At 39.1% G+C, this 15045-nt stretch overlaps 2 protein-coding genes across 3 annotated transcripts in view; one reads left to right on the top strand and one right to left on the bottom strand.

Annotated features, from left to right (window-relative positions):
- NOC3L (NOC3 like DNA replication regulator) overlaps positions 1–3751 on the top strand; it is a 30047-nt gene extending 26296 nt beyond the window's left edge. Inside the window, exons 20-22 of one of the 2 annotated variants that reach the window (XR_009053854.1) lie at positions 101–190; positions 280–364; positions 697–740. Coding sequence is in view for 1 of the 2 variants with exons in the window: in XM_057735970.1 (XP_057591953.1) it covers positions 280–364; positions 697–825 (214 nt within the window). In the remaining variant the exon portion in view is untranslated. Of the gene's footprint in view, positions 1–100; positions 191–279; positions 365–696 lie in introns of both variants that reach the window. The other variant, XM_057735970.1, reaches the window with a different exon arrangement.
- A 1499-nt stretch (positions 3752–5250) lies between these two features.
- The window catches only part of PLCE1 (phospholipase C epsilon 1), a 308646-nt gene continuing 298851 nt past the window's right edge, over positions 5251–15045 (bottom strand). The window contains exons 29-32 of the mRNA XM_057737203.1: positions 11458–11616; positions 9812–10030; positions 9272–9484; positions 5251–6478 (exon numbers count right to left, since the gene is read on the bottom strand). Coding sequence (XP_057593186.1) covers positions 9296–9484; positions 9812–10030; positions 11458–11616 — 567 coding nt within the window. The 3' untranslated portion in view covers positions 5251–6478; positions 9272–9295. The remainder of the gene's footprint in view (positions 6479–9271; positions 9485–9811; positions 10031–11457; positions 11617–15045) is intronic.

Genomic DNA, 15045 nt, shown 5'->3' on the forward strand with positions numbered 1-15045 from the left:
TGTATCTAAATGAGATGATGAATGTTTACTAAACTTATTGTGATAATCATTTCATGGTGTATGCAAGTCACATCATGCTGTACACCTTAAACTTACACAGTGCTGATGTCAGTTGTATCTCAATAAAACTGGGACGAAGAAGATTTTAGTGAGAAAAAGAAACAAAAACAAAAGCAGGATTATGTTATAGGTAGGTTTGGAATAATGAGCACAATCTAATTATTTTCAAGTTATACAGATATGGTGATATCTTTACATTTCTCATATTTGTGATTATAGATCTGCTGCAGAACTCTTTGAGGCTTATAGCATGGCAGCAATGACATTCAATCCTCCTGTTGAATCTTCGGACTCTAAGAGGAAGGTATGTAATACTTTTCATTATTTTTTTAAAAGATGAAAACATTAAATTAATGTATCTTAATAACTGATTTCAACATGCTTAATTGTTTCACGTTTAGGAGTTGATGGTAGGGTGGATTTCCGGGGTTGGAATTCTATAGACACAGTCAGGAGACTGTTTCATTCAGTGTGGGATATGGCTGAGATGTCCAAGACCTGACCCAGCTCCTGTCGTTGTTGTGCTTCATGTGTTGGTTTGGTGTCAGCTGTTGGCCATTTTTAGCTTTGCTCATGGCTTGGCTTTTGCTTATGGCATAAGCAAACTTTTAACTCATACTTTTAATATTTTTTCAGGATAAAGTTTTACAAGGGGATTCATTTTTGAATGAAGAGTTAAATCAACTAATCAAAAGACATTGTAATGAAGTTGCTACTCAGTTGCCTCTGGATTTTAGCAAATCTTTGAAAACATCACTACGGTAGTAGAAGAATGAAGAGTCAGTGGACTTGGTTGTGTATTTGTGTGTTTGTGCAGATGCACAGATAGATATATTGTTAATTTAGGACCTTCGCTTGAGGAGGAAGAGTTATCCTTTGCGTGGCACAGGGTTCTGTCCCAGTTCTGAAAATATGCACAGGGAAATCAAGACCATGAGATTGTTTTTTACCATTCAGTTACTCTTATAACGGAATACTCTTTATAACCAAATAAATCTATTTTTATTGCACCACCATGAGGGAAGTGAGAAACATTCTAAATTTGAGTGTCTATCTTTTTATGAAAATTTTTGAGGAAAGGAAAAATAGCTTGCAATTGGCTACCAGGTTCTTTGGCTCTTACTGGACAATATGCTTTGAGAAGTAACCTAATTTGGTGTATGTGAAAAAGGACGAGTGCTCATCATGACGGCTTTCAAAGACAGTTTGAATGTGATTCTAGTCTCTTCAAAGTTCTTTGCATTTTCTGACATGCTCTGGAAGGGTGATGGGGGAAGAATTGCTCCCAGGTGGAAAAAAACAAGTCTGAGACTTTACCATTCTATTTTAGGGATAAAGGGTACCCAGTGAGGGGCTCCCCCAACCTTTTCTTCTTCTTCTTTATTTTTTTTAACAAATGAAATGCTTATTCTTTTGAATGTTATTAAAAAGCAGTATTTTATGTGACAGCTATTGTCATATTCTAGGAGTGGCTTGTGAAATAAGTGTTTTAATGACCGGGTTATAAATATCCTCTACTGTGAATAGTTGAGTAAAACAGCTTCGTTTTTCTGCTTCCTAACCTTGTGATGTGAGAATTTTAAAAAATGCACAGCAGTAGTCCAACTAAATAGATCTCTTATGTCTTCAAAGCTACAGAAGCCAAATATTTTGGTCTAGTGCTTAAAGTTTTTTCTCATGCAGTAAATGAAAATAGAAAGCTCCTTTTTCGTTCCAGCAGAGTGGAGAATATCGGCTTAATAGTGCATGTTAATCTTTTAGCATATTGTATGTGGTTTTAAAAAGTGTTTCTAAGACCAGTTTTTTTAGGCTTGATTATTTAATGGTGAGAATTGTATGGTTCAACATATAAATACTTGCTTTTAGCGTACTTTTTAGATATTAAAAGTCTGGGAGTGTTATGAATATTTGTTTAGATGACCAAGGGGTCTTTCCATTGGAGCACAAGTGACCAGTACATGTCACAAATCATTTATTTTCCAAACATATACAAATACATTTATATTTCACTTCGGCAGCAGAAACTATAGTTTAAATGAAAAATCAATTTTAAAATAAAAATTCATCAACTATTTCACACTTGTTACACATATGGAGAATCACAGTGGGACCATAAAATTATACATCTTGTATTTGAATATCCTATATGAATTTGAGGCTGAAGCATATTTGTGCACTAACTTCTATAGCCTTGTATTGACGAGTTTCATTTTCAGAACTAAATATTATAGTTGTTAATAGTAACACACACACACTCTCTCTCTCTGAGGCTATCAGCTATAGCCTTAATATTTATTTTTTTAACTAGATAAATATTGAGCACCTGCTATGTGCTTTAGCACTGTGCTAGGCACTTAAAAGTGAAGTGGGGTAATAACAGGCATAAGACATGGCCTCAGTCTTCCATGCCCATGCATGTTGAGTCCGATGATTCACACATTATTTTTGAATGCGACATTTGCCCAATTCAGTGTCAGAGTGAGTTGTTTCAAAGTTCAGAGACCTGTATCATCTGAAATAGGGAAGGTTTCAGAGGACTGCTTGCTGGCAGACTTTTGAGCATAGTATGTTCTGGACCTAAGAGCTGTATACGAACAGCTTTGTAATCATGGAGATTCAGTACTTCAAAAACACTCAGGTATTCCTGTCAGAATCCTTAGCCATCATCAGGCAAGGACTGCATTTAGGAAGTTGATACGTAGAGATGGCAGAGAACATATAAATTGTTAGCAGTGTACTGTATCATGGAAATGTTGACCCAGGTATGCGTTTTGTGTAAGAGGCAATCTCCTTTTCTAATAACTTCTTTGGAGGGCCCACGTATTCACTCTTCTTGCCTTGCTGCTGATGTGAAAGAAACAACTGAAAGGATTCGAGGCAGCCACCTAGAGAGCTCTTCCCCTGTAGGCTGCCTCTCACTATGCCAAGTTTTAGATCAGACACCAGCCAGGAAAATCCTCCTTACTGGTGTGGGACCAGAGCTGTGGACCTTTGTGTTTTAGTTAATTCAGTCTTATAGGACCAGTACGCAAGCTTTGATTACTTTTCAGAATTAAGCAAGGCCTGTGGGTGTCTGGCAGAAGAGAGCTCTACAGAGAGATCAGAAAGGGAGAGAACAGAGGAAAGGGAAGATGTCGTTTTTTTAAAAAAGTACACACAGAGCCATAGGGGAGGCCCGCTTTCATTAATGAGCCTCCAGTGTCTGCAGAGCCATCGAGATGGGAGACCTTTGTGTGAAAGCAGATTTCACTTTTGACTCACTTTTGTTGAGTCTAGACCCCGTATTCCCCCCCCAGCTAGAGAATTAAATAACTTTTACTTGGTAGGGATGACACGAAAAGAGGCATTCCTTCAAGAGGGCACTTCCTGCCCGGATAACGTTGTTACTCCCTACAGATTTACCCTCAAACTTATTCTCAGCTCCGTCACACCTTTATATAATGTCACATTAGTTTGCAAAACAAGCAGTTGCAGAGGAGGTGACCGAGAGGAAGTTAATCTGTTTCTTCCAGCATCACACATCATACTGGATTCTTATTCTAATCCTTTCTTGCCAGCTATCATAATCTTAAAAGTTGGTACCACCTAACAGACAGAATTCATGCTTCTTTTTGTTTCTTAAATTTGTGTGTGTGTGTAAAGCGTCTTAAAATATTTTTTTCAAAAATTTTTAATAAATCCAGCTTGCTGATTTGTTTGTTTGTTTATTGGGTGAAGTAGAAAAGAACAGCTTTATTGCTTTGCCAGGCAAAGGGGGCCACCAGGGGCTAATGCCCTCTAAACTGTGTCTGTACCTGGAGGGGGTAGTGAGGAGTTTTATAGTCATGGTTGAAAGAGGGCACGATCAGCTTGTGGACATTCTTCTGATTGGTTGGTGGTGAGGTAAGTTGGAGTCAGCATCATCAACCTTCTGGTTCCAGCCCGTCTGGAGTCCACTAATTGTGAGCACCATATCCTGAATTTCTCCCACTTGGTGGGGGTTTCAGCCAGCTTGCATAGTTAGACTGTTTTCCATATCAACTTTACTGATGAAAGTTTGCTACCCAAATTTTTAGTAGTCTGAAAAGCATGAAGTGGTAATAGGTATAGTGTGGGTGACTATTTTAGATGCATTCTAAATAATAGGATAATTTCTTTCATTTGGTATACTAATATAACTGTATAATTCAGAGAAGCTCCAAATCAAAATTCCCTACTTTTGGCAAACACCAGGTTGAGCTGGTTAGTTGTAATAATAGAGTAAAAATTTTTTGAGCAGTGTGTCCCTCCTAAAATCCCCAAGACTCAAATACAGTAGAGTATGTACTTTCACCTCAGAATGAACCACCCATTTGGGCTGCGACACAGGCTGGAAGCTGGGTTCACTCACTTGCTAAAACCTAGTCTCCCTTTCAGTCTCAAGTTTCGGATTTTGTGTTAATGGCCGTGGGGTGGGGTGGGGTGGGGCAGGGCTTAGAGTCAAGGCCAAGTGATAAACCTAGTGAGACCAGTCTTGCTTTCCAGCTCACTGCTATGCAGTTTTCATCTTGACTTTAGCCAGTTAGACCAGTAACTTGATTTTTATGACACAGTAAGCCCAACCAGAGGAAAAAATGCCTATTAGTTTAGAGAAGCTTGATTATGGTGTCTGGAATATTTTAAAAAATGAGGCTGCATTGTACATTTGTTGCAGACTGATTATTTGATTTAAAAAGAAACCTGTAGCACTGTACAAACAACATCAAACTGGAATAGCCTGAATTCTGTTGACAAGCAGATGGCGGTTCTAGCATTAAGGCTTTGACTTAGTCAGAACTTCCAATAACATGAAAGCTATGCCGTGTGTTTCAAAGAACTTAGGGGGTTTTATTCATTAAAAAAAAATTATTTATTTACTTGGCTGTGCCAGGTCTTAGTTGTGGCACACAGGATCTTCGTTGCCAAGTGTGGGATCTTCGTTGCAGCACGTGGGATCTAGTTCTCTGACCAGGGATTGAACCCAGACCCCCTGCATTGGGATCATGGAGTCTTAACCACTGTACCACCAGGCCTTCTAAGTCCCTGTTTTATTCATCTTTTATGGTGAAAAACTTCTCAAAGCAAAAGTTAGGATTTTTAGTGTTTTATAATTTGAAGAAAAATGTCTTAAATTTTAATAGCCATAGAAAGATAAAATTTGGATTTTACTTTAGAAGAACACATTTCATTTTCAAAGTCATAATTTGCTTCATGCCAGGAATAAGAAGAATCCTTTACAGTTACATGATAGTTTTATACAGCAAGGTTTTTTAAAATAATTTACATTAAATGGCAAGTTATATGAAATTCTGGCCTATTTCAGATATTCAGAGCATACATTTTCTTTTTAGGAGATTTGTCTTCAAAATAGTGAGATAGAACCACTAATGCTTTAATTCTCAAGCCATATCAAGAAAGCTGCATATAATAAATATATAGGTACAGTGTCAGTACAAACATTGTAAAATAAATAAACACCAACTCAGTCTACTTTTGCTTTAAAAACATGGTTAAGTTTCTCGTTAAGATGTCACAACTCAGTAGATAATTATATTGTACGTTATTCTAAATTCAGTTTGTGGAAACCAGAAGTCTGTGAATATATAAGCAACAAACGTAAAAAAAAAAACCAACATCATTCTATATGTAAAAAGAAATACTATAGGAGAGTTCACGATGGTACACAATATAGAAACTAAATTGAGTCACTTTTTAATGAATCTTATAGGACATATTTACACTTGCAATGCCCAAAAGCTTCAAATTCTCAGCCATAAAATGTATGACTAAACTAGCCTGCTTGTTTTCATACCTCTGTGCATCTTGTTCCTGTTTTCTAAGTCAGGTCAGCAAACTATAGCCCTTGGGTCAAATTCAGGCTGCCACCTGGTTTTGTATGCCTCTTGAACTAAGAATAGTTTTTACATATTTAAAAGATAAAAAAAAAAAATCAAACGAGGAATATTTATGACATGGGGAAATCACGTGAAATTCCGATTTCAGTGTCTGTATTGGCTCACAGCCACATTCTTTCAGTATGTGTTGTCGGTGGCTGCTTCTGCACTGTAGCTGAGTTGAATCAGAGACCATATGGCCCATAAGGCCTAAAATATTTACTGTCTAGCCCTTTACAAAGTTTGTGGACCCTTGTTCTAAGTCAATTATTGCAAGCTTAGCAATGGTTTTCCCAACTGTGGACACCTGTAAAGTGGCAGTCTGCTGGGCGTCTTCGCTTCGTTCATCAGGAAACTGGTTGGTAGCTAGCCTCTGCCATTTTGCTTGACCTCAGTGTGGACTTCATATCACGAGTTCAGAAATTGTCAATTTCCAGTTTAAGTCTAATGAAAAATAAGGAAATTATATTTCTTTCCATCATGTTCATTCTTGACTTTAGTTTAACATCTTGCCAAAAGATCTTCACCTGTAAAGTTGTATACATAGGCTTGTTAGTATCTTTAAAGTGAAGGAGCAGAAGCATTTACAGTGTAGCAAGGTTTAAAGTTGTTCAACCAACAGAAACCCACAGCTCTGGTGACTGGGTTTGGGGGAGAGACTATTTCCTATAAACTCACAGTGTTAGAACATGATGTTCCTGGGAGGTGAAACATTAGGCTATTTCTGCCCTGGAACATCACATTCTTTAAAAAGATTTTTTTTTTTTTAAACCATAGCTAAACTGTTCAGCTTAAAAAAAAAGGTGGACTTCTTTCAACTAGTTATATATATTACTAAGGATAAGAGAAAGGTAAATAATTAGTTGTTTAGAAATTCTTAGATTATTATTAGGGGGTAATTCTTAAAACTTTAGAGGTGAATATTTCAGAACAAATAATATGAAATATGATGTCACTCAGAAAGCAATAAAAATACTAAACTTGTTTTCTTGCGAGCATATACAAAAAAGCCCTTCTTTTTTCACAAATTCTCTTTCTTGGAAACACCCATTTGTAGAGTTAATAACATGGGCTGTATATTCCAGTAGATGCACCAGTGACTATTATTATTATCAATGGCTATTTTATTTTTATTTATTTATTTATTTGGCTGCACCAGGTCTTAGTTGTGGCATGTGGGATCTAGTTCCCTGTCCAGGGATCAAACCTGCACCCCCTGCATTGGGAGCGAGGAGTCTTAACCACTGGACCACCAAGGGAGTCCTTCAATGGCTATTTTGTTTTAAAGAGAAGCTTCCCCAAGTTTAGGGAAAGATGTGAGGTCAATTGACTGATTCTGAATGTCTGCTTACTACAGGAGAATTGAGTCCAGAGGCAATCATCTAAATCACCTCTACCCTCCTTACTCTCCTAAAACATAAGCAACTACTAATGCTTATTATAGCAAGCACATTATTTTGAAGTCAGGTTTCTAGTGGAGTTGTACGTAAATGTGCTTATTAATTTTCTGGCATACCGAGGGCTCTTTATGTGCAGAGTGTAATTTCACCCTATCATTATGGAGTTTATAATAGAGAGGTGTGCATAACATTATCACACCTATGATTTATTTGATGCTAAGTTCTTGATATGGAAAACAGTACTTGAAATTTTGATCACTGTCTTTACTGTGTGCTCACAGACCCACTACCATAATGAGTCATTTTCCTAAAGTTGGAGAGGCTCAACATGGGCCTTAGTCTGAAAGCTCACTTGGCTTTCACAGAAGGCACTGCCTGTCTCAGTGACACTGAAGCAAGAAAGGAAGTGACTGGAACTTTAAAAATGGGATACCAGGTGGACCACAGCAGAAAATGGGTGCTGAGCCTTCTCAGGGTCTGGAACAGCCCAGGGCTTCACTATTCTGTGCGTATTCACTGTTACCTGATGCTGTGTGATGTGCATTGCTGCCACAGTGCTGAGATTTCTTCCTGATGAGTCTTTGCATACAGAACCTAAACAGCCCAGACTCTGAACAGTCGGATGTGCAGAAGTTCTAGAGGAGGCAGCTTCCTGTATTTGGCCTTGTCTTTTTTAAAAAAGCTTTGTTGTGTTTCCCTGGTGGCACAGTGGTTAAGAATCCGCCTGCCAGTGCAGGGGACACGGGTTCAATCCTTGGTCTGGGAAGATCCCACATGTCGAGGAGCAACTAAGCCCATGCCCCACAACTACTGAGCTTGAGTCACAACTGTTGAGCCCATGTGCCACAACGACTGAAGCCCGCATACCTAGAGCCTGCACTCTGCAACAAGAGAAGCCACCGCAATGAGAAGCCCACGCACAGCAACAAAGACCCAACGCAGCCAATAAATAAATAAATAAATAAATAAAATTTATTAAAAAAAAGAGCTTTCTTCGTAAGTGTATATGGGGCACCAACTGTTTTAAGAGTTGCTCCTTAAACATTGGCTCAATGTATTGGCCTTCTTTTAGGCTAAGTCAAATTTGGTCCTGACAAGAGATATGAATAAATTAATTATGAGCTTCTACAAATATCTGATTGTGATGAAGACAGATGATGCAGCTCTGTAGTATAAGCAACAATGCCTTCACTGTGCTGTTGGTCTCTTGAGAATTTTAAATCTTAGAACTATGATGGAACAGGTGAAAAGTGGGCTTTAATAATCCCTTGGGTTCATTAAGAAACTAAGTGAAAAGAAGAAATCTATGTTTGGTTTCCTCACATGGTTCTTTTAAAAAAATTCAGGTTCCATATAAATAGTTTGTTTTAAGATAGAGTGAAATTTACTCTGTATGTGAATACCATGCAGTGAGCTGGCAACCAAAGGCATGATTTACTGCAGGCTGTTATGTCATTTTGCTTTATTTTTAATCATTACATCCTGGGTGCCAGATTTTAATTTTTTAATTGAGGCAGAAGACGTGGAGCTTGTTGAGGCTAAATCAGACCTAAATTAGAAGAACATCAAACTGGAAATTCAAAGGAATAAAAGTTGCATGACCCATAGCAGCCCTTCAAGAATATTCATGTGAGTTACCAGTAATTAAGACAGTTCTATGTCTGCTGAAATAAGGCTGTTGTAGTTTGGGCAAGTTTGTTGTCCTCTTGGGGCCTTTAGTTATCTACAAAATAAGGAGATCTGAAATTATCAATGCTGAAGTGATGTGTATCTTCAGAGCCCTTTTCCTGTAGGGTACCATTCCTACCTGCCTTGGGGACATCCTCCTCTTGGAAAAGACAAAAGATAGTGTACGAACTATGTCTTACAAAGTAGTGTAAGGTGACCCCCGTTTCAGAACGGTGCAGTGACTCAGGATACCTGGGGAAAACGTGCTACCCTTGCTCACTGTCGATAGTCTGTCGTGTCACTGGAGGACAAGCCGCCCACAGGTTTCTCCTCTTTGTTTTGGATATTTTCTGAGGCCAAGATCTGAGAAGGTGATGTGAGTCCTCGGGACTGTTTAGTCGACTTGGTGAGCTTCTTGAGTTCGCTTGCAAAAGAGATGACCTTCCTTTTGTCTTCTCGGGATGCCTGTGGAAAATGAGGCTCTTCAATTGGTAATAGGTTAAAGCCAGGATCCTCAGTCACATGACACTATATCAGAAAGAGCCTTTTCTTGTTCTCTCTCTAGTAAGTAGAGCTTTGGAAAGCTGGGCTGAGGGACTCTGAGGACTGCTTAAGCCCAGGGGAGAGACATTTCTTTCCACACAGTGAAAACAGAGCCAAACAACATTCTTCCAACTAATCTCCTTGACTCAGAAACTTTCTCCTAGATTTCACTAGCTCCTGAATTTGATTACAGCGTAGTTATGAATATCAAATAATTTGTGAAGAGAGAAAAACAACCTTGAACTTTACCTGCACTTGTTCCTTTAGCTTAAGGATGAATTTTCCTGCACCTTTCCACTTGCTTTGAGCTTGAAACACACACTCCTGATCCAAAAGGACGCGCTGGGAGGACTTTGGGGTAGAAGACTTCCTGTTGGTGGTGTCTTTCACCACCTCTTCCAAAAGCACATAGTCACTCGGGTTGGGGTTGCTCAGGATGCTATAGGAATATTTGGCTTTGCATAAGGTCTGAAAGATAAATTATGATTAACTGAATAAAAGACACTGTATCTCCAACACTTGCTTCACTGTAAATGAGACTTTAAGGTGGAAAAGTGTCACAGACTTTTAGAGATGGAGGGGGTCTTTCAGATCTTGTCATCCCACTTCTCATTTTACATTTTTGTGGTGGTAGCTTGTACGTACTTTCCTGATTTACAGTACATCCCACTGTCTCATTTAGTTTCACAACTGACCATGATTTAGATGTCATTATCACCTTTTTCAGACAAGGAAGCTTAAGTCTACAAGAGGTCAGCCAGGTTCCAGAGGATGCACAGCTAGTAACAGAAAAAGGACTTGAACCGGATTGTCTGCATCCTCCAAAGCTCACAGACATGAAGGTCATGCAGACAGTGAGGGGCAGAATCCTGGCCCTCGGGAGCATCTCTGTCCCATGATGCTGCCGCTTCACCTCAGAGTCTTGGGTGTTGAAGCCATGTTTGAACTTACCTGGTCTCACTTCTCATTTAGTACAAGATTATCTTTCATTTGTGCATTTATTCACTCATCAAATGTCTAGTGAGGGCTAAGTATGTCCCAGATACTGTATATAGTTTAGGGAGTTCAAAGTCTATTAAGGAGGCTAATATTAATCAAATTTTCATGCAATAAGAATAGCAAATAGGACTTAAATAGTGCTTACCATGTGCTAGGTGTTGCACTAGGCAAATGTGCTTTACATATATTTACTTCATCTTCTCAACAGCTCTGTACGGAAAGTGCGATTTACTATCCATGCTATCTGCATGGTAACTTAGCACATAGCTTAAGCCCACTGGAGCCCACAGGAATCAGATGTGGTGGGAGGATTTACATGGCAGAAGTTCACAAACACTACAAATCAGGGCTTTTTTTTTTTTTTTTTTTTATAGAGCCAGTTTACCAGCACACCAGTATAACTAAGGCACAGGTGGTTAAATAACTTGCCCAGGCTCAGAGCTAGTAAGAAGTAGAGCTGAGATTTGCACATGGAGCAATCTGATCTAGAGTCTGTGTTGATAACCTTTACACTAACTTCTCAAGTGAGTGTTTAATAAATGCAAACCACAACAGGGCTCCAAAAGAAGGAAACAGAGTTCTCTGAAGCCAGGTACACAGAGAAGCATGACCAGCGGAGGGGAAAGGGTCAGAGGAGGCCTCCTGCATGTCCTCTGAAGGATCCCTGAGAGATGGTCATTAGGTCTGTTATCAAGCCTTCAGAGAGCACCTGACTCACAATAGATACTGGGCAAGTATCATTGAAGGAATGAGTATTTCCCAGGCTTAAGAGGTACACTCTCCCTTGTCAAGTCCCCCTTGTTCTAGAACCTCATTCACAAAGTGAGCTGACATCTGATTTGTCCCAATAGTTCACACTTAGGACAGGACTAAGGTGAGGAAAGGGAGGCCTTCACCTGCTGAATGACGTCCTGCGCGGTGCTGACGCGGGGTGCTTTGATGACCGTTCGCGGTTGCTCTGGAGAAACGTCGTGCACTTGGACAAAGAAACTCTCCTCCTCTGAGCTCAAGATCATCTCCTTGTCATCTTGAACAATGCTTCTCTCTTCCAGGTTCTATGTTAAGAAAGAAGAAAATTCTGAGTAGATGGTAAGATGATGTAGGATAAGGAAAGAGAAATGTAGCAAAAAATTTGAGATGGATCTTGGTAAGGTGGAAACAACTTCTTAGCTTTCTGTTCCATACACTAGTTACTAGTTCACAAACTATTCTAAAAGGATATACATGTCTTCTTAGAGGAGGAAAGCACTGTAAGTTTCTGCTGATGCTGACACACTGATAAGAACAAGCCAGTAGATCTGCTCTTCTTAGCTGTGGATTTTGAGTCCAAATCAACTAGAGATAAATTTGTAAAAAGACAATATGCCATTTTGCCAATTACTAAAAGCCAAATTAGAACACAATAAATACATTTAAGAGAAATCCCACCCATTCCCAAACAGACCTTGAGCATTTAAGAAATGCTAGACCTCTGAAATGTGAAACATGCAAAATTGACATTCAGGTGGGCTGGATGAACAAAACCCACTGAGGAAAGGCTAAAACAATGACTGGAGGTAAGTCACATCGAATCGAATAGCAACAAAATTCTCAGTAATTATGAGACTTGGTCATCAGGTTAGATGGCTTTTGGTGGGTTGGTGTTCAGTGAATTTTACATATAATATATATTACATATATAGTTAGATGTATCTATAGACTTATGTATCTTATTAAAAGTTTTCAATCAGTAAGGAAATATATCAATAAAAAGGCAAACTTCCCATTTCTACCTTTTTTCTTTCTTCCACCTCTCCCATCGCATTCTCCACAAAAAAAAAACCCGCACTGTTGTTAGGTTGTATATCCTTTTAACCATCTGCTATAGATATACAAATGTATTTTCGTGTATGTGAATATATACAAAGAAACCCTGGAATTGTGTGAATTTAAATATAATGTGATCATCAATGGCTCCTGTTCTTTGTTAGCCCCAACCTCAAATGAGGGTCACGTAAAGTTACCTTCCACAAGGGGGAGGCATGGAGAGCAAGGCAAGTAGACAGTAGGCAACCCCAGGAAAGGGAGGATTTGGCAGGAAGGCCCTCCAGTCCCCAGCATTCGCTTAGCTTAAGCTCGTGTCAGGCCACAGAAAAGGTGCTAACTAACCAGAAGAACCCAAGAATCTCTGTCATTTTCCTGGAAATTCCAGCCAGCCCCAGGACCCAGAATTGTCCCCACTGATATTAAAATCAAAATGGGTAACTGTCACCAGGTGGCGCCAAACTTTAGCCAGGACCAGAAAGGACTGGCTCCTGGGGATTCTCCCCAAACAGCCCCACAGCCTCGCCCCAGTCATGTCATTCATCTTGCAGTCGTGGTCCCTAAAATTTATGCGAATGAAGTGTTTGGACCCCATTCATCATATTATGGGTGAGGGGGAGAGACCTATTGTCTATTTTTATTACATAAAATGAGACTGTACTCTAGCACACATACTATTCTACAACTCGTTTTTTCTCTCTACTTAAAAGATTGTGATCATCATTTCACATGCGTTCCCAAATATTTTGCACAGTATGTCATCGCATTGATTATAATGTATTTAACCAATCAGACAGTGGGGTTGGGTGGTAATTCACATGATGTAATTTATAATCTCAGGGTTCTGAAAACTAGGATGTAAGTAAGCAAGACAAAAAAAGTTCTACATTGCCACATAAAATATCCCAATGACCATACGCTGGGAATTACTTCTAAGAGCAGTCCTTAGAGCCTTACTCAGAGCTTCTTGACTTTTTTTTTTTAGTTTTATTTTATTTTTGTTGTTGTTTTTAAGCTCTTTATTGGAATATAATTGCTTTACATTCTTGTACTAGCTTTTGAGGTACAACAAAGTGAATCAGCTGTATTTATACATATATCTCCATATCCCTTCCCTCCTGCAACTCCCTCCCACCCTTCCCAATCCTGGCCCTCTAAGGCATCACCCATCATTGAGTTCATCTCCCTTAGCTATACAGAAATTTCCCACTAGCTATCTATTTTACAGTTGGTAGTGTATATATGTCTATGCTATTCTCTAACTTTGTCCCAGGTTCCCCTTCGCCCCCCGCCTCCCCAACCCCCTGTCCTCCAGTCCATTCTCTGCATCTGCATCCTTATTCTTGCCCTGTCACTGGGTTCATCAGTACCATTTTTTTAAGATTCTGTATATATGAGTTAGCATACAGTATTTGTTTTTCTCTTTCTGGCTTACTTCACTCTGTGTGACAGACTCTAGGTCTATTCACCTCATTACATATAGCTCCATTTCATTCCTTTTTATGGCTGAGTAATATTCCATTGTATCTATGTGCCACATCTTTGTCCATTCATCTGTTGATGGGCATTTAGGTTGCTTCCATGTCCTGGCTATTGTAAATAGTGCTGCAGTGAACATTATTGTACATGTTTCTTTTTGGATTATGGTTTTCTCTGGGTATATGCCCAGGAGTGGGATTACTGGATCATATAGTAGTTCTATTTTTAGTTTTTTCAGGAACCTCCAAACTGTTTTCCATAGTTGCTGTATCAACTTACATTCCCATCAACAGTGCAGGAGAGCTCCCTTTTCTCCACACCCTCTCCAACATTTATTGTTTCTAGATTTTTTGATGATGGCCATTCTGACCGGTGTGAGGTGTATGGAGAAATGTCTATTTAGGTCTTCCACCCATTTGTGGATTAGGTTATTTGCTTTTTTGGTATTAAGCCGCATGAGCTGCTTGTATATTTTGGAGATTAATCCTTTGTCCATTGCTTTGTTGGCAAGTATTTTCTCCCATTCTGAGGGTTGCCTTCTTGTCTTGTTTATGGTTTCCTTCACTGTGCAAAAGCTTTTAAGTTTCATCAGGTCCCATTTATTTATTCTTGATTTTATTTCCATGATTCTAGGAGGTGGGTGAAAAAGGATCTTGCTTTGATGGATGTCATAGAGTGTTCTGCCTAAGTTTTCCTCTAGGAGTTTTATAGTGTCTGGCCTTACATTTAGGTCTTTCATCCATTTTGAGTTTACTTTTGTGTATGGTGTTAGGAAGTGTTCTAATTTCATTCTTTTACATGTAGCTGTCCAATTTTCCCAGCACCACTTATTGAAGAGGCTGTCTTTTTTCCATTGTATATTCTTGCCTCCTTTGTGAAAGATAAGCTGCCCATACGTGCTTGGGTTTACCTCCGGGTTCTCTATTCTGTTCCATTGATCTTCCTTTCTATTTTTGTGCCAGTACCATACTGTCTTGATCACTGTGGCCTTGTAGTATAGCTTGAAGTCAGGAAGCCTGATTCCACCAGCTCCGTCTTTCCTTCTCAAGATTGCTTTGGCTGTTTGGGTCTTTTGCGTTTCCATACAAATTGTAAGATTTCTTGCTCTAGTTTTGTGAAAAATGCCATTGGTAATTTGATCGGGATTGCATTGAATCTGTAAATTGCTTTGGGTAGTACAGTCATTTTCACTATGTTGATTC

Source organism: Hippopotamus amphibius, chromosome 5 (assembly GCF_030028045.1).
Source record: "Hippopotamus amphibius kiboko isolate mHipAmp2 chromosome 5, mHipAmp2.hap2, whole genome shotgun sequence".
Taxonomy (NCBI): Eukaryota; Metazoa; Chordata; class Mammalia; order Artiodactyla; family Hippopotamidae; genus Hippopotamus; species Hippopotamus amphibius.